Genomic DNA, 20,943 nt, shown 5'->3' with positions numbered 1-20,943 from the left:
ATTTCACAGGCAGAGTTAAGCATTGTACTTATGTTTATTCACAGGGTTGAAAGTAATTCCATCTCTTTTAATTACACCAGTGTAACTTTGTCTTGATTTCTTGTTTATAGTCCACTTTATCTGCTTTATCATGGAATCCTCCTGAGACATTTATCACCTGCTGAGGCAGATATTTTTATTTTTTTTTTAAAAAAAACCATAATCATCTTAGGAGAGACATATTTAAAATGTTTCAGCTTTACACCTGCTTCCATAGTGTTTATTTGAAAGGCTTTTCCACTTTAGGGAAAATAATCTTTAGTAAAATAATTCACATTTTTGAATTAGTGAATTATCAGGGTCCTTGACGTAGCTGTAATTTAGATCAGCAAGTTATCACTTTGAGATCCAGTGATGAATGAATTTGTGAGGAAATACATTGAAGGGTATTAATGATGATTGTCTATTCCTTTACAATTTTTAAACAGATGGCAAACTTTTCTTTGCCTATGGAGCTCAAATACTTTGGATGTACTTGTAGGTAATACAGTGGCAGGACTGGGCGTGTAGGGTGGAGAGGGAGGGTGTTTGAACTGCATTGGTTACAGTTTCAGGTTAGATGCCTACTTTCCCTTTCCCTTTTCAGGTTAGATGCCTACTTTCCCTTTTCCTTTTATATAATTTTTGTAATTGAGAGATCCTTGTGTGGAGCGTGATTCGGAACTTGTAAATTCTGGTTTCTGCACCAAGTGTCCCTGTGGAAATGGGATACACAGGGAGGTTAGCTTTTTAACGAGGCAAGTAAATAGAGAGCGCCTAATATTAGGCAATGTGAAAATCATTGAACAGGTTCAGACTTCAGTGTACCCAAAAATTTTTTGCACGTTTTAAGAATTTGTAAGCTATTAAGTAGATTCCTTTAAGTGCTTGTATTTCAAGATCACTTAGGAGCCCAAATGCAATGCGCTGTCTGGAATGTATTGAGCATCGGGGCCTTTCCAGTTTATTTCGCTGTTGGTTCATGTCAGTCAGCTGTGGTGAGTTTATCTAAGGACTAGACAGAATGAAAGTCCCCAGAATGTGGCCCCCTGGATTCCCAGGGATTTCACGAGATTTCACAAGAACTGTCCTGGTTTAGCTAATTGACAATAAAGTTAAGACATGAATTTAAACAGTATTTAAAACACCCAAACCGGCCTAAATAAAAAATAAACTTTGCCTTTGGAGCACTACATGCTTAGAGAAAAATGTGAAGTATAGCAGAGGCCGTGTGGTCTGAATGTATCAACTTTCAATGCACTGTGTAGTGGGAAGCTAGTGGGTTTTTTTCCTTTTCTTCTGGGAGTTCAGAAATGCCACTGTTCAGCTATTCTGTAACTCTTAGTACATGAAGCCTTCCATTTTCCCCGCTACTCGTTTGTGTTCAATTGTTCATAAAATGTAGTTTTGTATCTCAAAATTCTATATATGAATGAGCTTTTCAATCAGTATTCATAAGGGATGTTGTTTCAAATGCAGTCTTTCACCTAGATTTCATTATGCAAACAAAACTCAATATGCAAGATGGCTCAGGGTATGCTTTTCCATCAAAAGGTTTCCAGGAAGGTGTTCACCATCCAATGTACAGCTGAAGGCCCAACAGCATTTTAAAACTGCAAAATATCAATTTTTTAGATTTGATAAATCCTTTACACAGGATTTCTAGGGTATCATTTTTGCTAGCATAGGACAGCATAAGAAAAGGAAGTACATGAGCAGTGTACAGCTGGCGCATGGAATGATCTACGTATCATTGAAACTTTGTGGGGGAGTAGAGAAAAGGAAGAAAATTAATCTAATTCAGTTGCATACATTGCTTTAAGTCGGTGTAAAAGTTTCTTATGCTCTGACTTAAAATTGTACACATACAAACATCAGTATGTTTTCTGATGTTTGTTTTTATCTATATCCCCTTGACATTTTTCCAACAGTGCTTTGCAAACAGTAGCATTTTTGGGTAGTTCATTAACTATACATAAACAAAACAAACTAAAGCTATGCTTTATAAAATCATAAATATTTCTTGCACAACACTGTACTTGAAACTTTCTGATAGTGATAGAAGGACAATTCTTCACTTGAAGTGCAGGCTTCTGTGGAGTATCTTCCCAAGGGAAGAATGATAACAGAAAGTATGGAGTTTCTGGCTCCTTGAGATTTTAGAATAATTTTGACAGTTAAATTCAACCAAATTATTTCAGTCTGTTGCTGTGTCTGGATACTGTCTTTGCAGTCCAATTAAAGGTAGGCCGAAAAGGTTGTTGGATGAAAACAAAGTAATTGCAATGGGAGAAATAATGTCACGGTAAAACTCAAGTTTTTTAATACAAAGTCATCATGATCACTGAGTATCATACCTAAGTTTCAGATTCACATCTTCATGTCTTTGGATAGATTTTAGTTTGCCAAGTTGCAGAGCTCTGCAACAAATTAACATCTTCCAGTTTTATTTGGTAATGATTTACAAATGGCCTACACAACTTAAAACTGTTGTTCCATCTTCTATGACAGTAAAGGCACTTCAGATAACTGAAGTGCCTTTTATCATGTACTTATATGATTATGAAAAAGGAAATATTGATTTTGAGCAGACTGTATTGGAATAAATTGCCTTGACATGATGGTATTGTCAGAGGAAGATTAAACATGTAAAATATGATCTTGGTTTCACATTTACAAGGACATGTGCATGAGCAACAATCAGCCTTGGAACTACAGTGATTTAAATAAAGCCTAATATATGGATTTGATAATGTCTTATATTATTGCATCAGAGAAATTAAATATAGAAAAGTTCTATTAAAAAAAAGGTTTCCTTTTCCTGACCATGTGCTTCATCTATCCTACTGTACAAAATTTCAAGTGATCGAAACTGTTTGATTCCTAATAGATTCTATTATCGGGAGGAATTTTTTCATCATCCTTCTTCCCTGACATCCCTTTTAGTCTAGGCTGCTACCGAAGCTCTGCTGTTTTCTCAGAAAATAATTCAGGATTTACAGTGGGGAAAAGACGGCAGACAACAGATGCAAATGTAGGCACACACATAGCATAGAGAACAAATCTCTTTGTGTGGTGATTAGCATAGTTATGGAAAAGAGGGGATCCTTTTTTCCAGTCCTTGCTGAAATTCTGTCCAGGTCTTGTTACAGACATCTTAATTAATTTTGGATGAGGCTTGTGGTCTCAGTATCAAGTCCTGGTCTGAGAAGACTTTCCAAAATCTCTGGTAGATATTCAGCTATTTTTATGAGTCGGAGAATGGAATTGTTTTCCCTCTGTAGAAACAGATAGATGCTTTTCCTTTGGAGAAAAAGCAGTGTGTCCTGTTGAGATAGCTGAGCTGATGGTGTGAATGCCTCCTGGCCATCCAGCAAGTGTGCTTCTAGATGAAGCTTTAGTTAAAAATGTGAACTGAAAACATTATTTGTTTCAATACCCAGCAGACATTTTTGACATAACCTCTGCAGAACAGCTCAGCCTGAAACCATGTCTGAATCTGCAGAACACTTTACTCTTTTTGGAAAACATATGTATTTTAAGGGAATTTAGAGCAGTACTTTAGGTATACCGACACAAGGAACTGCTCTCGTAACTAAATTATAAGGATACCAGTGTAAGAGAGGAATTATGAGCTCCAAAATTTTATAATAATTTACTGACTTTTGATGCGTCCACAGGTCTCAAAACTCTTCCGTAGCACCTTAAATGTGCAGCGTTTGCCATTTTCATGGTTCAGCATTGTGCATTTCTGCCATCTATTGGCGAAACCTTTGAAACGGCCAAATTCTGTGCTGCTTACAAAGCTCGTGTATTTTATACAGTTTTAAAGCATTTTGTGTCCTTTTACTTACACTATAAGTTATTTTATGTGTAATGGAAGCTGAATTCTGTAATATTTCCTAGGAAAACTGTATTCTATGTATATGTGCATATGCACTACCTTTATGTGCAGTAAACATTTTTTTGTACGCTTCAAATGCCTTCAACCAGCTATCGGAATGAATTTAATGAAAATAGTTCTGACAACTCAATCTGCTTGGTGGTTGGTCAACAATAAGTCATTGAGCGGACCATATCACATTTGTGTTATATAGAAGACAGCAATTTTTTGCTTTCTTCTAGACACCTTGATAGGTTAAGTTTTGTCAGAGCATGTATGTTTTGGCAGGGTACCAGTTAAGGCGATACTTCACAACAGGCTCTTGAGTTGTTGCAATATTAATAGCAAAAGGTAACCTTGTGACAAGTGTGTGTTTGTCATGGCATCCAGTATGAATTCCTACCAATACTGTTGCATGCAGTTGTGAAAATATGCTTCTCCTCCTTTCTCCCCCACTAAGTCAGCCAAAAGACACTGGAGCAGAGGAGAACCACAAGGGCAGTACTGGTCTCAGGTGTCATTAGTTCCCGTCACCTAGCTGACATTCATAGAAACTGAGTGCTCGTGTCCCTCCAACTCAGAATTCCAAGTAAACTGGATGATTTAAATCATCTTCTGTTCCCAGTCTATAACTGTTTGTGAGTGGCACTTAACACTGCACAGAAAATGGAGCCTGAATTTGTCCTGTTCTATTCTGCTGTGATTGGGAGGGGCTGTAGGCAGGGGGGAACCTTGATTTTTCCTGTGCACGAGTGGCAGGCTTAGCCAAAAGTAGTCATGCGCTGACGGCTGAGGAGCTATGGCAAGTTAATATCATAGCTGATACCAGTTATATTGCTTTAATTAAAAGTGCTTCCTAGTTTATCTGGCTTGGCTGGCCAGACTACTTAGACCTCTTCCACCTTTTCTTTTCACTTTCTCAGAGGAAAAACTTGATTGAGCAATAATGCATCTTGAGTGGGGAAAAAAAAAAAATCCAGTCTTAAGTTTATAGTTAACTGTAAAAATGTGTATAGTTTGGCATCCTGCTTTACACAGAATCCCAAGCCCTGCCTGTCGCTACCTTATTCCCTTCATTGTGAAGTGTTACACCCACTAGCATCGTTGGTTAACTTTATCAGAGAGGATTTTACTTTTCCTCCAGAATATTAGTATAAGGATTAAATTACTTCAGTCAAGAACACATCCCTGACAAGAGTCAAAGGAGGACATGTCAGATACATTTCAATACTTCATAGTTCTTTGTCCATTTAATGACTGCCACGGCAATGCTGAGGGAATTACATCAGTATTTATAGTTTTATCACTCAAACGTGACATTTAATAGAAAAGCAAATAGGATAGGATTTCTTTCTAAAATGTATACATAAATACAGTTCTTTATTTTGACCACTTAATTACTTTTTAGTGTAATTCTTTGTTTTCTCTGAGATTGATTAATAGGCCTAGTGTGGCTTGTTTTAAACATACGGAAATAGCGCTAACTTTCTTAAATATTTCTTGAAGTTCTGTAAACTATATGTGCCAGTCCCACTGAAAACCAACATTAAGTAGTCTGCAGAGTGAATTGTTAAAACTGCTGGATGTGACTGACCCAGACACGATGACTTAAAAATGGCTGGCTTAACGGATGCGTGTATTAGCGTTCTCCTTAGTTGTGTTAAGAAGGCAAGTATGCCATCATTGCATGATTGGCTTTTTCTCAGTTATAAAATAAAATATATATGGGACACTTCTGCCTTTTCTTCATTATCCCTGGCATGTCCACTGTGCTGCTAGCAGTAGAACGCTACAATTACAGTGTCTTTTATTTGCAATGCAGTTAAGTCCATGGATGGTTACCATAGTTCATAAACGCTTCCTTCTTTTTGAAATTTGATGTTTTAAAGTATAAAATATATATAAGTATTTTGGACTTCTGTTTTGGGGTTAGTTTTTTGTTTTCTTCATGAGCAGTAAAGGTAATCGGGATTTTCATTTAAACAGCCTAAATATGAATTCCATAAGAGTTGTTTCCTTGCCTGCCAAGATGAAGTCATATAGACAACGCTCCCTTCACTAAAACACTCTTAGTATTCTTTTGTGGTTACAATATTTAGAACTTCTAAAGGTATACTAAATATTCTTCAGCATTTGTTTTTCAGATAGATGTTTGTTTGCATGGTGTAAGCCAAACTATTCCCCGCGCGCCCCCCCCCCCCCCCCCCGCCCCATATTTTACAAAGGAACTAACTTAACCATCTAGGCTTTACACTATCTGATCCACCCAAATTGTCTCTTGCTCTCACCGCTTAATGGTCTGTTTCATGTTTTTTCTAGACACTGATCCATAAACATTCATGATCATAGTCTGCCAAATTTAGTAATTAGGTAACATAGAAGGTTATTATGGTATAGATGACTGCTAAATTCTCAGTAGCTTATGATAACTGATGCGAACTTTTCCACCCCTATTTAATTCAGTCACACTCCCTCTAGGACAGTAGTAGGACGGTGTTATTAAGTATATGGAATTTATGCTGAAAAATAAGTTGTTGCAATTCCTCTGCATAGCCAAACATTTGCAATTTTTGTAAGATGGTATGTAATTTTCTGCTCTCCGTATCCCTTCCTGTCTACTCAAAATATTTTCTCGACATCCAGATATTATGTGAAAAAACACACTGTTGTTTTCTTTTTATCCTGCTTTTTATTAGCACTTTAATTACTTTATGAGTGCTTTTGTGTTCTCCAGTGGTTTCAGTGGTCTTGTAGACTCTGTGTTTAGGTCCCTTCTGCCCAAATGAAGGCTACCCAAACGGTATGGTTTTGTCTTTAATAGGATGTGGAATAGTGTTCTAAAAGAAGAAAACCCTTTCATTCGAACTGCTTAGGGAACCCGTAATTCACTTATGCTGTCTTCTGACGTTTGTATTCTTTTGCATGAGGGGCATTTAAAAATGCTGCTTGTAGTGCTAAAAAGGATCATTGCAAGGCCATTAGATGCTTTCCAAGTTTTCCTGAGCTACCAACAACATGTAACTAAACCGTACACTTTCCTGAATGGTAGTATAAGCAATAAGATTATATTTTTTCAATGTAACTAATTGTTTCTTATCTTTAAAAGTCAGCTGAAAGACCAGTTTAATGTCATGTCCTAGCTCCAAGAAAGTATGTTTGCTTGTACAGCACCTTGTAGGCATTCAATAGACATTATCCAGTAGTTTTACTCCCTGATATCATCTTGCACTGATTTCTTGGGAACTGCTTTTTTTAATACATCGAATCTGGGTGATCTTGCAGGGTCTGATCTTCTCACCTTTGAATTTTCAATGGTTGTTGTTTATTTTATGCTTTGTAAGTAATATACTTAATAATCTGCATAAGCACCAAACCAGCAGTCCTTATACCTAGAATACAAGAGTTCATGTTCTGGTAATTTTGACGTGAGTTCTATGATTTCTGATGACCATCTTTTGAGCTTTAGCTCATTTTGTATTTCTAAGCATCTAACTTCTGTAAGACAGCTTAGAGGATCTCTTTTATTTCTGAGCCCTGGACTAAGTGTACTGACATGTCTATGAAGTTCTCATTAATTCAGCACCAGTTGTGTAGTGTGCTCTGTGGTGCATGAGGCTTGGTTTATGTGGAATTAAGGAAGGATGCATTATGCAATTTAAGTAAGGTAAAAGAAAACCACCCTAGCCATGTTTCTCCTGACCTTTTTGCTAGACTGAATTAGTCATAAGGAAATCCTGTTGAGACTGGAATCGATAGAAATTGATGCAAAGATAGTTGGGATCTCACTTGAAAGATTAGAAGTTAGGAGCTCTGTAGGAGACTTTCGAAAGTGCATATAGCGGCTGTTGTTACTGAATATCGGAGAGCTCTCAATGAACTTACTTTCCCAAATGAGACTGGAGGTTTAGATAAGCCAGATCATTCCTATCCTTTCAGTAACCTCTTGGCAATTCCTTCACTTAACTTTACATAAATGAATCTAAGATAAGTGAAGAGGGGATTTGAATAAGATTTTCACTTTTATTACAATTCCAAACTCAAAAGGGGAAGCTTCATTTATGTGTTTATTCAGCTGCAATGCTTGGCCATCACCTGACAGGCCAGACCCCCCCCCCCGGGATTAGGTCAGATGAGTTGCTCTGCTTCTGTGCTTCAGGGATCAATGTGAGCAAAATTCGGACCTTCCTGCTCATGTGACGTTTCAGAAGTAACAGCTGGGTGGATAATAGCTTCTAACAGTGCTACATTGCTCCTCGGTCTGTTCCTTGATCCCCTATTCAATTTTGCAATTGCAGTAATTTGCCATACAAAGTCAGGTGAGATGTAGAGAAGGAATATTTGGGATACAGAGTTAAGTGTTTTTCCAGCTAAAGTATTTAATGCTTTTTTCTAAGGTTTTGGACTGCAGGGTATACCATCTGGCAGAATTTCATATGATACTGACTGAAGCCAAGAAAACAGTATCTTCCATAGTTTGCTACTTTTTGCCCCTTTTCACATCAATTTTCTAAATGCCTAAGGTTCTCTAGTACTTCTGTATTTATAGTGTCCGTGCATAAATTCCACAGGGTTTATTCTTGATTCGCTGCTGACCCCCAGACATTTAGCCTTCATTAATCTTGTTATCACCTTCAGCAGTGTTTAGTATTATACTATCTCAAATTCTACATAATGTAAAAAAAATAGAAAGACGGCAGAGAAAATCCAGTCTGTAAATGGAAGGACATTTCTCTGCATCACAAAAGTGTCTCTGAAGTTCTTGACTCTTCCGTAACTACTTACACTGCAGTGGTGTACCTGATGGATTGCCAGAAAAGCTTTTGCCAAAAAACCTAATGATGCTCAAAGGGCAGTATTTGCTTTGAGGTGCATCTTTGTCATTCAGGCATTTATTTTTTAATTCTTTTTGAAAAAAATCAGTACATTGTGCTAGCAAATTTTATATAGGCTTATGTTCGTTATGAAACATTTTGCTCTAAATCTATCTACTGATATTACTTCTCTGATTTGATATGTAGAAAGGGATATGAAGCCAAGGAATTTGAATTTTCTTGGTATTTTACATTTCAGCTATCTAAGCTTATCTTGTCTTCAAAATTGCATGGGCATTTGCCAGAAGTAGACTTTCTTATGAAATCTCACTAGCTGCTACTTCAGGTCAAAAGCTGAAATACTGGAAATATTTGACTTCATCGGCTCTCTTGTTTGTTGCTAGAAAAAATATAGCAGATGACAGATAAGGATCAAAACCAGAATAATGCATCATTTAATTTAAAAATAGCGTTTAAACTTAGGAAAATGTGTGTTTCTACATAAGAAAAAATAGTATATAAAACTTTTTTTTTTTTCCTAAGGCTGTGTTCTTGTTTCAGTTATAGGTGATTTATACAGGGAAATAATTTGACTTCTTTTTAAATCAACTCTGTAAAGCAGGGCAAGTGGAAGTGTGCTGTATAGGGGCGGGTCTAGTGCACAGCATCTTGTTCAGCATTATACTTGCAGGGAGTGCTGTTTTTATTAAAAAATAATAATATTGTAGCATCACCGTTGACATTTAGCTGAAAAGAATTTGCCATGTAGAATCTTAAGCGTTAAGAGGTTTTCCATTCAAGTCAGGATATCTGGAGATGATAATCTGCATAATGAAAAGGAAAATGTTGTAGTACCTCATAAGTAAAGATGGCTGAGAACAAAATGGTTGTCTACTGCTTTATGATAATTCTGAGGTACTTGGAACTCTCCAGTGGTTATTTCTCCATTATCACCTAGTTTCCCTGCTGCTCGGTATAAAAAATCTATCATCTTTATTGTCTTCCTACTTGCCGCTTGTGTTTTTCTTTGATCAACCCCTTACCGGGTGGAACATTTTCCCTCAGAGTGGTAGGCGAGTTTGCGTACCGGTGTGCTCATGCTGCACTGTGGAGATGTATTGGTTCCTTTCCAACCACTGTGCATCCAGCAGTTAATACCAATCTCATTCCTCCACACTGCAGCCCCTTGGCCATGGCAAGTGTCACGTGTTTGAAGATATAAAATAATTTCAGTTGATGCTAGATTTAGGGACTATGGATACGTACCTCCACAACCTAGCAGAAAGGTCTTTTATTGCTACGAGCTGGCAGTAATGTTAGTGGCCAGGTATGGCGCTGACCCTGTGTGCTGATGTTGGAGCAGTTATTATTTTCACATTGTATCAGTTTGCTCACTCTTACTTAATTCTGATCTGGGATGCTTTTCTTTGAGGAAATCAAGCGAGTCAGTGAAGTTCAAGGATGTAATGACTCTTCAGCCTTGTGACAAGAAGAGATAATCACAGTAGGATAAGCATAAAATCTTAATATGATTTGAATGCCTTTCACAAGCTTTGTAGTTATTATTTTTTTTTTCAAAATTCAAACGTTGTGACCCTTTCCTATTCAACATCCAACTTCCATAGCTATTATTGACATTCTAAATCCTATAAGGATCCTTACTAGTGTTCTGTTACATAAAGGCTGCTGTAGGTAATAGATATGATATTATTTAAAAGTTCAATTTTAATTATTTACTTAAGGGATTAATTATGCATGTAATAAAGTAGTTGTTATTAAGTATTCAACTTTGGATTGCAGAATATACCGTATATCTATACTTATATAATTATTTAAAACTTAGATACTTATTCTTAAAGCATAGTTAATGAAGTGTTTAGTAATGGATAAGTATGCGGTTAGGACAATACTAACTATCAAAAAAAAATACTTTTATAGTGGGTAGTTGGCAAGCAATATATGTCATGATGGTGTGGCAGGCAATGACTGTCTGAGTCTCTACATGTAAAATATTTCAAGTGTAAATTCAAATTAGATGGGATAATTTGTAAAGAAAATAGTGTGATCCCAACTTCCATTTTCTACTAAAATCCACGTTAACACTAAGTTTGTGTTCTTCTGTGTTATTTAACTTTCCTTCCTATTGTGTGCGAAGTGTAGGTATCAGCACTACAAAAGCAGACGCATCTAGAAAATAAAAACAAACCAAGATAGATTCATCTGGATTTTCTCATGCTCACACTTACCTTGGAAATTCATTTAAAGAAAATGATACATAATTGCATGCAGGGTGGATGGCATACAAAATACGTTGCATTCAGTGGAAAATAGCGAACAATACATAGATTTGGAGGAATGGCATCTTCTAGGAAAATGTCAGACCCCTAGACACTGGTTCTAATGTATGCTGATAGTACATAGAAATTTCCCCTATGTGTTCTGAGTGATTTGGTAACACGGGCCTGTTAGTGCAAGTGTTCGTGTGCGCTTGAAACTCCCTGAGAATTTGCTTCTCGGTAGGCAGATCACAGACAGATCTTCTGTCTGACTTGAATTTGAAGAGAGGAGGTTTAAATGCTACACCCTTCACTGGATTTATTCTTGATTCAGCCTTAGTGCTGAACTGACCCTTTGCTTCTCAGGCTTTGTATTTAAACATGATAAGATGCTGAATAGGTGAGGACTATTCTGTAGTACTGGCATGGGGTGAAATAACGGGTAGTGGTAAGTGGTGTATGACATGACAGCTGTATTTCCAAAAAGCTGTTAAAATGCCATTATCTTTAATTTCTATGGAATGTTATGCCTAAATTCTTAATCTAACCACTGGTATGAAGTATTCCATTTGTTTTTATTACAGTGTGAATTTACATTATATGCTAGGAATTATTCTTTACACTGAGTAAAAGGGCATCACTTCCTTTGGACAAGCATAAATGTTTTATGGAGTTTGGCACCCACCTGTTCAGAAAATGAGTTTTTTTGTGTTTTTTTTTTTTGCACTTGGATCAGAAGCACTTATTGAATTTTGTGGTCCTTATTCAATAATTAATATAGCTGTATGTGTCTGCTCATATCTATTCTTTAAATATTTTCTTTGCGCACTTTAAAAGCTAAAGAAGATTCTGTGGCTAGAATACATTGTATCGTAGCAGCTGCTTAGAAATGAACCATTTGACTCCTTTTCAAGTCTTATTTCATAGTATGCTCATTGTTTCTTTGGCAGTTATGGCCTGTGCCTTGTGACTCACAGCAGCAAAGACGGGCAGAATTGCAAGTCTTTTTTTAAACCAACGTCCTGCAGCATGAGTCAGGCTTTAGATCTGGCCTTTGTCCTTCCTTTGCCTTTGTTCCTATCATTTGTCCTGCCCCACGGTTACAGCCTCTCAGAATAGCATATTCCTGATTTTAGCGCAATTTGTTCCTGATGAATGCCAGGGAAAATTATACAAGATGCTAACTTGTCATTCTTCAGGAAGTGAAAGTACTTTATATTAAGCTGTGATGGACGCTTTAAAGAACAGACCCCGAGTTTTCCCCAGTGTTCAGTGCCACCTACCTTTCTGCAAGGTTAGCTTGCTGAAGTGTAACCTAGTATTTCAAGGGCCATCTTGATTTTAGTAGCATCATCAATAAAGTATCCAATTAATTTATTCTCCAACCGTCAAAGAATTGAGAGGCATGTTTTGCATCCTTTTTGAAGATGGACTTCGGTATCTAGAAAGGATTACACAACTGTAAAATTAAAAAAAAAAAAAAAAGAAAAAAAAAAGAGATTAAAAAATTCCTTTTCTCCCTAGCTCTTTTTTAACATGAGGTAAATGTGAATATTGTTTATCATTCCCTTCATGCTATCAGCTGTTGTTAAAAACAGCACCACCGTCAGTTTGGTGGGATTAGTATTTCCTTTATAAAATATGATGCTTACAGGTTTATGCACTCTTATTTTATGTAAGGATCTGCTGTTCATTCACTGCTGGGTATATCTCTGATTGCCTTATGGAATATGACATAGTCATTGCCTCAAGGGGTAGAAAACAGCAAAGTTAATGTTTACATATATAGGGCCTGGTTTTGTTCTGTAAATGGTTTAGTACCTTAAGACTTTGAGACTGGGAGTTAAAAAAACTAAAGAATGCAACTCCATGTGTTTCTTTAGGAACTTGAATTTGGATCGTAAATTTACCTTCTGAATCATTTAGTGAGAGATTAATGGGCAGTAAGTGCTTGGCGGGATGAACATTAGACTGTTCTGGTTTTGTCATAACCCATAGAGGATGCTGCAGAGCTGCACCAAAACGTAATTGTTGGCCAGCCTGTATAGTTTTTATATTCAGACACACCAGGTTTGGGGTTTTTTTTTTTTCTATGCATAAAACTTTTACCCTGTGTGAAATAGAACCAGTGAAAATTTTACAGGCCTTTTCTTGTAGAGCAGTGGCTTTTGCACTGTGGTTTCAGAAACTGCAGCCTGAAAGAGAGGAAAGCTGACAGGTGGAATGTTCTGTGTTGCCTCATTGTAAAATAAATGAAATCTAATTTTCAAGAAGAGAATGGTCACTGGATATAACAAAGTTATTTGTCTTTACAACAGGTTTCCTTGTGTTCCATATTTTTTCTAGACTGCACATTTGGGCACAACTGTAAGCAGTTAGTGTCCTACAAAAGCACAGCAGATCAGTCATCCCCTTCAAACCTGTGCTTTAGAGGACAGTAATTTGATACCCACTTCTACCAATGCATTGGCTGTCTATGCCAAAGACCTGTTCTTCCCTTGCTGTCTTGGAAGATGATCTAGCAGACACCTAGTTCCTGTGTAGCCAAAGGTAAAGCTCAGCTGGTGAGAAGCTTTGTTTTCTTCTCCTGCATATTTGATATTAATAGTGTCACATTTGGATGGACTTTGAAAGCAAGTTTTCATTTAATTTTAGCAATATTTCCATAAGTTTATCAATCCATTTTTTATGGCAAGTTCAGGCAGGGTCACTGAGTGATACGCTCCAAGGATACGCTTTTGTTGAAGATATGGAGACCTTCACTCCTAACATACTTTAAATAGCTTGGGTTCATTGAAGGTACAATAGGTTTTAACAAGTCATCCTAGAGCTCTTTAGAACAGAACGAACGTTGATTGGTTTGGAGTAAATGCTGCCGAGCAGACTGCTGCACACATCGCTGATGTTTCTGGTAACACAGAGTTTAGGAGTTTTAAGTCTACCTTGGACCAGGAGGCTGCCAACTGTGTCCTTCACAGGGGTAGGAAGAAGTCCAGTAACACTGGAAGCAGTGCAAGTTTCCTAACGACGTCGACTTTATCTGCTAATTGGACTTCAGATGTTTGCTCAGATGCTCATCTGAGGTAGATAATGGGTTATCTGAAAAGTAGCTTTCTTGACAACAGAAGAAGAACATAATTTAGCCTACAGAGAACAATTTTCTGTAATCTAATTTTACATCTAATACCAAAAATTTAGCCAAGTCGTAGATAGATAATATAGATGGTAGAGAACTGTGCTTTTGCTGAAAACAATAAGCTGTCTTCTGTAATCAGGCTGTAGAACAAAATGCTATAAAACATTCCACTGGAAAGCAGAAATGTGTGCACATGGGAGCGATAACAAACATCTTTGTGTGGCTCTGTCTGTGATGCTGAATAGTGCTTCTCAGCACAATATATTATCATCCTGCTGCTGCTGAAATTTAGATACATATTTAATTTTTTGAACACATTTATTTTACATTTATTTCCAGATTTTGTTATTTAATTCATGTTTTCAAGTTTTGATGTATGCAAAAGATTTGGCTGGCAGTGCAGTGACAGAAGAAGGGAGAAAACTGATAAAAATCTGGCTGTGCCAGGGATTTGAGAGAGTTAAAGGGGTACTGTGAAAATTACTAAAGCCAAAATACAGGTTATATAAACAGCTTGGCTCTTGCTATTTATTACTTGGGTAATGTTTTCCTTTAGAGATGTTCCATGCTTGCAAGGTAAATGGATTCTACACTCAAACATTTGCTGTGCTAAGTACAAAGTACGCTAATGATAGGTTTAAAATTGGGTAACAGCAAGATTCTAATACTAGTCGAGATGAAATACAAAAAGAAAGAAGTGTGCCTTATATGGCAAAAAGTAAGTAGGACGTTCTTTCAGTTTGAGCTGTGCAAGACATGATTAGTAACACAGGTAAGTGCTGCCGTGTTCAAATCTTTCCAGTTGGAGAGGAGCGATTCAAGCGCTCAGAGATATATATTATATATGCCTGCGTGTGTATTTAAAGAATCAAAGGCTATTGTTACTAGACCTGGAAGAACTTTACTATTGTGACCAGTGGGAATATGACCAGGTTGGTTGTAAGAACGTAGTGTAAAGGTGTCACAGAAGTGGTTTGCCTCAGATTCACTTGCTGCATATTACTTGAAATTTGAAATTCGTGTGTACTGTTCTCCCCATTTAGCATTGTCACCCTTCAAAAACACTTCCAAAACACTTCAAGATCCTGTACATTTCTTATAAGCACATGGTGTGGTCTATTTTTGTGTCTGCTTTGCATTGTACTCCAGATGGCATTGATGTATTTTTGGCATGTACATCTTTGTGTCTCCTCTGGGGACAAAAAATAGGAACAATAAGCATATTCCTCGAAATGAAGATAGCTTTTCAAGATGAAGTTTGTATGTTATGCTCAAAGCAGTGAAGTTGACTAAGAAAGCATGTCATATATCGTGGAAGGTAATATCTCACATTAACATTTTATTTTAAAGAGTTTTTCCTAATTGAATGAGATGATAGCTGGCTGAAGAAAAATCCAGTTTTGGGAATATTCACAGACTGAGTCTGCTTGAGAAACTAATGCACTCTCTTCTTTGGGCTCTTGCCCGATGGCTAAATTCTGTTGATTTTTTTTTTTTTTTCCCTTCAGTAATATAGCTGTCATTAGCTGGGATTAGATGAAGGGTTCTTGTGTCTATTTGGTTGTGGTTTTTTGTTGGTTTTTCTTTTTCTTTTATTTCATTTCATCTGGGATAAATCCTGTAAGAGTTTGGCTGATTATGCGACCTTTGCCTTCTGCATACTAGCTTTAACCAGAAGACAGATATATCAAGTTGGCAAAGAAAATAATACACAGTAAATAATAGCCTTTATGTATGTGAACTACAAGAACTGTGTTCTTTATGAGAGGACCTGTTCGTTACAAGTGAACAGCATCACATTTTGGGGGTTTGGATCGATGGGTGTGGTTCTTTGGTGTATCTGAAAGAAGCTTATGTGGTAATATCCGGATAGAAGATGGCTTTTAAGCTCTAATACATCACGGATCAGAGCAGCATCTGCACTGCCTGCCTGCTTCTGTGATTTGTTTTGTCCGTCCACTTTGTGATACTCATAGTCTGTTTTGTGAGGCTGAGTTTTGTGTTTGAATCAATTCTGTTTGTTTCATGCTAAGAGCAGTGGACTAGATTGTACTGAATGATCTTTTGATAACAACATGTAAAAGTGAACTTTGTTATCCTGTGTCCAGTTAAATAAATCTGCTTCCAAAGAGAAGTTCTGTTAAAGAAAGAACTCTGAGCTATCTCTCAGTGTCGATACTGAATTAGTAACTGAAGGGTGAATACATGACTGTCTTCGCTGTTAGCGGATGCTGTGACTGAAGACTGGACCACAGTACTTATGTGCCGTGCTCCTGAAGCTGAAGATACATAGTCATGATTCCCGGCAAGATTTTAGTCTACCACAACCCTTCTGGGGGCACACGTACAGAAACTTTTAAAAGTACCAGAAGGCGTAAAAAATCTCTTGGAGAATTGTTTCAAAATGGATATCGTGTCAAAGCTGGACATAATATCCCTGAAAAGGAAGAACAACATACTTTTCGCAACTCCTTGGTGTCTTGTTACAGGGTCGGCTCATACTGGGGTAAGGTCTGAGTTTTTCTTCGGAACTGTAGTTTGTGATTCTGTCTCTGGTGCTAGTGTTGTTTTCTTCTAAAAAGATATTATATGTAATTTTTCAACCTCAAAATAATGCTCCGGTATTTTGGTTCCTTTTTCCTTCCCAAACTCACATGCTGTAGGCTGCTGGTATCTCCCTCATCAAAGGGATTTAGTCTTCACCTAGAATCAGGTAATCCAGTCTTTACCAAAGGATGGAATGGAGTATTCTGCAATGGTGGAGTTATAAAATTAAAAAATAATAATAATAAAAAAATGCTGAAATTCTTTTAATAGGTGTACAAGTAAGTTAAAGAAACAGAGAGTTCTATTAACAAGTCTTTGATACAGCATTCTTTGAAAACAATTAGTATACAACCTGTACAGATTCTGAACTCGAAGCAGTTTTACTGTACCGGTTTGTAGGGTGTTGACTTTTTCAAGCTGTGGGCTGTTTTCTCTGCTTATACATTTGCGTAACAGAGGCAGGGAAATGTATCAAAATATTTGGGCTGTGTTGCTTCCTGGGAATGGCAGATTCTTTTCCTCCCGTGCTATTTCTTCCCATCTTGTGTATTGAGCTTTCACTTTCAAACCTATTTACAGGCTGTGGAATCTTGGGTTGCTCTGCTGCACTGTCTGAAGGCATTCAGGATGGGATTATTTTACATCCAAAAACTTACCCCTCCATTGTACATGTCTCAGTAAAGGTTCTGATTTCCTAAATATGGTTTCTGGTTTGCTCAGTCTGCAGTAAACCATATGGTCTTAATGAAATACCAGGGTAGAAGTAGCCCATTGATATGTTTGACGAAGACGCCGCTCTGATGCGTGGGTGAATGGTTTGTCAGGGATAGAAATGGTGTATAGGATCTCTGTGTATTGAATCCTTGTACCAATATTTTGGATATGCTATTGTCAATAAGCAAGAAAAAGCAACTTACGGCAATAAGAGAGGGATTATGTATCTCATTGATGAGAAATAATGTGTAATGCTGGATGCTGTTGCTGGTAGATTGACTTTTCATGTTGTGTGAAGAAATATCCCAATTTCTGTTTCTGCTTTTTCGAATCTCGTTACAGACAGATAAGTTCAGTTGTTATTTTTTCCTCTTTCCCTTTATAGATTTAAAATGATATATTTTCTTTTTTGGAGAGTTTGTAACCTACAGGTAAACCTGATTTCTGCTGTATGTGAATCCAGTGGAAAGCATTAGTTCAGCAGAGAGACTGCAAAACTCCTTGAGAGACAGGAAAATACTGTATTTCCGCACCGTTAAGACTGTAAAGTCAAGTAGCGCTTAAAGTAATGTTTGTTTTGTTGTAAACTTTAGAGAGAAAATAATTTTGTACTGTAATTGTATTGCTACCGGCACATAGTTTATTGGTTGTGTTTGTGTCACAGTTCTGGTCATCCATTTTACTGGGTCCTTAGTAAAGAGTCTGAAAGCAATGGCAGGAGAATATTTGCAGCACCCCTCACAGAACTGAGCAAGTATCTAGTGAAATGAGAAAAATGCCTCTGTTGTTTTCTGGATCTACCTTAGTATTTCAACATAGTACGTTGTTTCCTATTCCACAGATTATTGATTTTGATAATATTTAAGATTGATTTCAGGTTTTTGGGCGGTACTTGGCCTCTCTTATTGACCTTTCAAAATTGGCCTGAAAGACGTGGATGTGTCAAATTTCCATATCTAAATTCAATGTATAGAATTTCAGGAGGTAGGCACTTGATCTCTGGGAGTCAGGTGTGGTTTGGGGGGATTTTCTGTTTGGTTTTTTTTTTTTTTTTCTTTTTACAGATTCCAGGTTGAGCACTCAGAATCTGAAATAATACTAGATGGCACATGTTATCCAGGACATTACCTAGTAAAAATAATAGGACACATTACACATGTATTTTACGTGTACTTTGAAAATGGTCTGTTAGCTGTACAGGCAACACAGGTAGCTAAACAAATATTTTCATAGTAAGAAAATAATCCTGTGGTATACTTGGAGGTTCATTTGAATCGTCATTAACTACAACTCAAATTGTTGTACTAGAGGCGGAAGCTATTGACTAAAATTCTTTGTCTCATATTGTTAAAGGAATCTGATTTGCTAATAATACAAGTGTTTTGTGGTCTAGAAGTTTGTGAATCTTTCAGCTTTGTCCCAGGCATTGCAGCTGAAATAAACCCCAGCTCAGAAGCATACTTGTGTCATCCTTTTAGAAGCAGCAGACTGACAAACTGAAGAGGCCCTTTATTTTATCTGTATGTTTTACCTGTGATTAGAGAGATCTTCTAGGTAAATTACATCTTCCGAGAGTTATTTTTTGTATAAATGGTATAAAATAAATTCCAAAATATTGCTAATGAAAGGGAGAGATACGCATTTCTATACATAGCTGACACAGCTTTTGGAAAATGGGATTTTTTTGTTAGTGTTCCTACTTACAGAATTTTGCTTACTAATCTTGGTGCATAAACAAACATCACAAATTTCTGTTCTTGGTGAGTTGGTGGGCCTGGAAGAGATAACATCTTAGCTGGGAGGTAAATTTGATTTGAAAATGGTGAGAGAGCATAGTGTGGGGCATTCTGTTACTGATTTACAAATTACTGAGTACATCTGTAATTTGTCCCTATGGGTAGCGCTGTTTTGGCTGGCTGGCTTTGTGTTCGTGGTGTCGTGGGGAGCAGACGCAGCAGGCAGGGTGGGTTTGGCTGGCAAACACTGCCCGCACTGATGCTGGTCTGCTCAGCCCCCGCGAGCGAGGTACTGTGAGTACCTGCAAACAGGGTTACTCAAATCTACAGCTGCAGCCCTGACATTGTCCAGTCCCTCTATGTGTTTTGTTCAGATCACGTTTCAGAGGTCTTTTTTTACACTTTTCTGGAATACCCATCTCTTGGCAGCCAGGTGAAGTCCCTGGCGAAGAAGCATGGTCAGCAGGTCAAGGGAGGTGATTCTGCCTGAAGTTCTGTGTCCAGCTTTGGGGCACAGGAAAGACACGGACCTGTTGGAGGGAGCCCAGAGGAGGCCACGCAGATGGTCAAAGGGCTGGAGCCCCCCTCCTGTGAAGAGAGGCTGAGAGAGTTGGGGCTGTTCAGCCTGGAGAAGAGAAGGCTCCAGGGAGACCCTAGAGCAGCCTTCCCGTACCTAAAGGGGGCTTATAGGAAAGATGGCGACAAGCTTTTTAGCGGGGCCTGTAGCAACAGGACAAGGGCTAATGGTTTTAAACTAAAGGAGGGCAGATTTAGACTATGTATAAGGAAGAAATGTTTCACAGTGAGGGTGGTGAAACACCGGCACAGGCTGCCCAGAGAGGTGGTGGATACCCCACCCCAGGAAACGTTCCAGGCCAGGTGGGACGGGGCTCTGAGCAGCCTGATCCAGTTGAAGAAGTCCCTGCTCATTGCAGGGGGTGGTGGTGGCGGCGGGGCTGGACTAGATAGCCATTAAAGATCTCTTCCAGCCCCAATTGTTCTATGAAAATCATATAAAATGACATGTTTATAGTAATCTAATAACAGATCTCTTTGGGTCTTGAAAAGTACAGAATACTGGGAAGAGTTCATCTGGCATCATGATAAAGAAAACTGTGGTTTTTCATTTCATCTTTGATTTGAGATTTGAACCACGCAAAGCAGGTAATACACTGAGGTTTCTGAAGATCAAAATTTGGTCCTTTCTGTGGAGTAATTAATTTGGCTATAAGGCATAGCCCCACAAGTAAAGTTCTAGAGAAGATCCAGAGGTTACAAGGTGATTGTACGTTTTACAATTACAAGCCAGTTTTATTTGTAGTTCAATTAAACCATTCAAGCAAACTCTGGACTTTTTAAAATTTTATTTTAAATTCTGTTCTCTGGAGGGAATTTTAAAAAATAGTGTAGGTCCTAGCAAGTGCAGAGCTTAATCCATAGTGATTTTCTTCTTTCACAAAAAAATACGTTGAAGCTGTAGTCTCTTTTTTCTATTATTTGATGTCTCAACAACTAAAATAAAGCTTAAGCACTGTAAGAGTTTGGAGATAAGAGATTTTATTGCTAACTTTGTTTCTCAGGCATCTTTTTGAATCATTGCAATAGGTAACTTGGGCATCTCATTAACTTCAGAAGTAGTGCAAAGCATTTGAAAGGAAAGATTTTTCTCCCATCAACCATTTTTCAAAAAGTTCCAAAAGAATGGAGCGAGGGAGGTAGCTGGACAGAACAGAGTTGAGAAAGCTTAGGGTTGCTAGTAAAGGTCCTCTCCATCCCTGTCCAGCCACATCTCTTTGGATAGCAGTATCAACTGTGGGAACTA

General features: G+C 37.7%; 1 protein-coding gene across 26 annotated transcripts in view; it reads left to right on the top strand.

The window, feature by feature from the left end:
- The window catches only part of KCNMA1 (potassium calcium-activated channel subfamily M alpha 1), a 505,717-nt gene that overhangs the window by 304,249 nt on the left and 180,525 nt on the right, over positions 1 to 20,943 (top strand). The window contains exon 1 of one of the 26 annotated variants that reach the window (XM_055802335.1): positions 16,058 to 16,630. The exons of the other annotated variants lie outside the window; for them this stretch is intronic. Within the exon in view, the coding sequence (XP_055658310.1) occupies positions 16,420 to 16,630 (211 nt within the window). The 5' untranslated portion in view covers positions 16,058 to 16,419. Of the gene's footprint in view, positions 1 to 16,057; positions 16,631 to 20,943 lie in introns of those variants that run through there. 26 annotated transcript variants of the gene reach the window in all.

Source organism: Falco peregrinus, chromosome 1, assembly GCF_023634155.1.
Source record: "Falco peregrinus isolate bFalPer1 chromosome 1, bFalPer1.pri, whole genome shotgun sequence".
NCBI lineage: Eukaryota > Metazoa > Chordata > Aves > Falconiformes > Falconidae > Falco > Falco peregrinus.
This window is presented reverse-complemented; position numbering and strand designations above follow the sequence as displayed.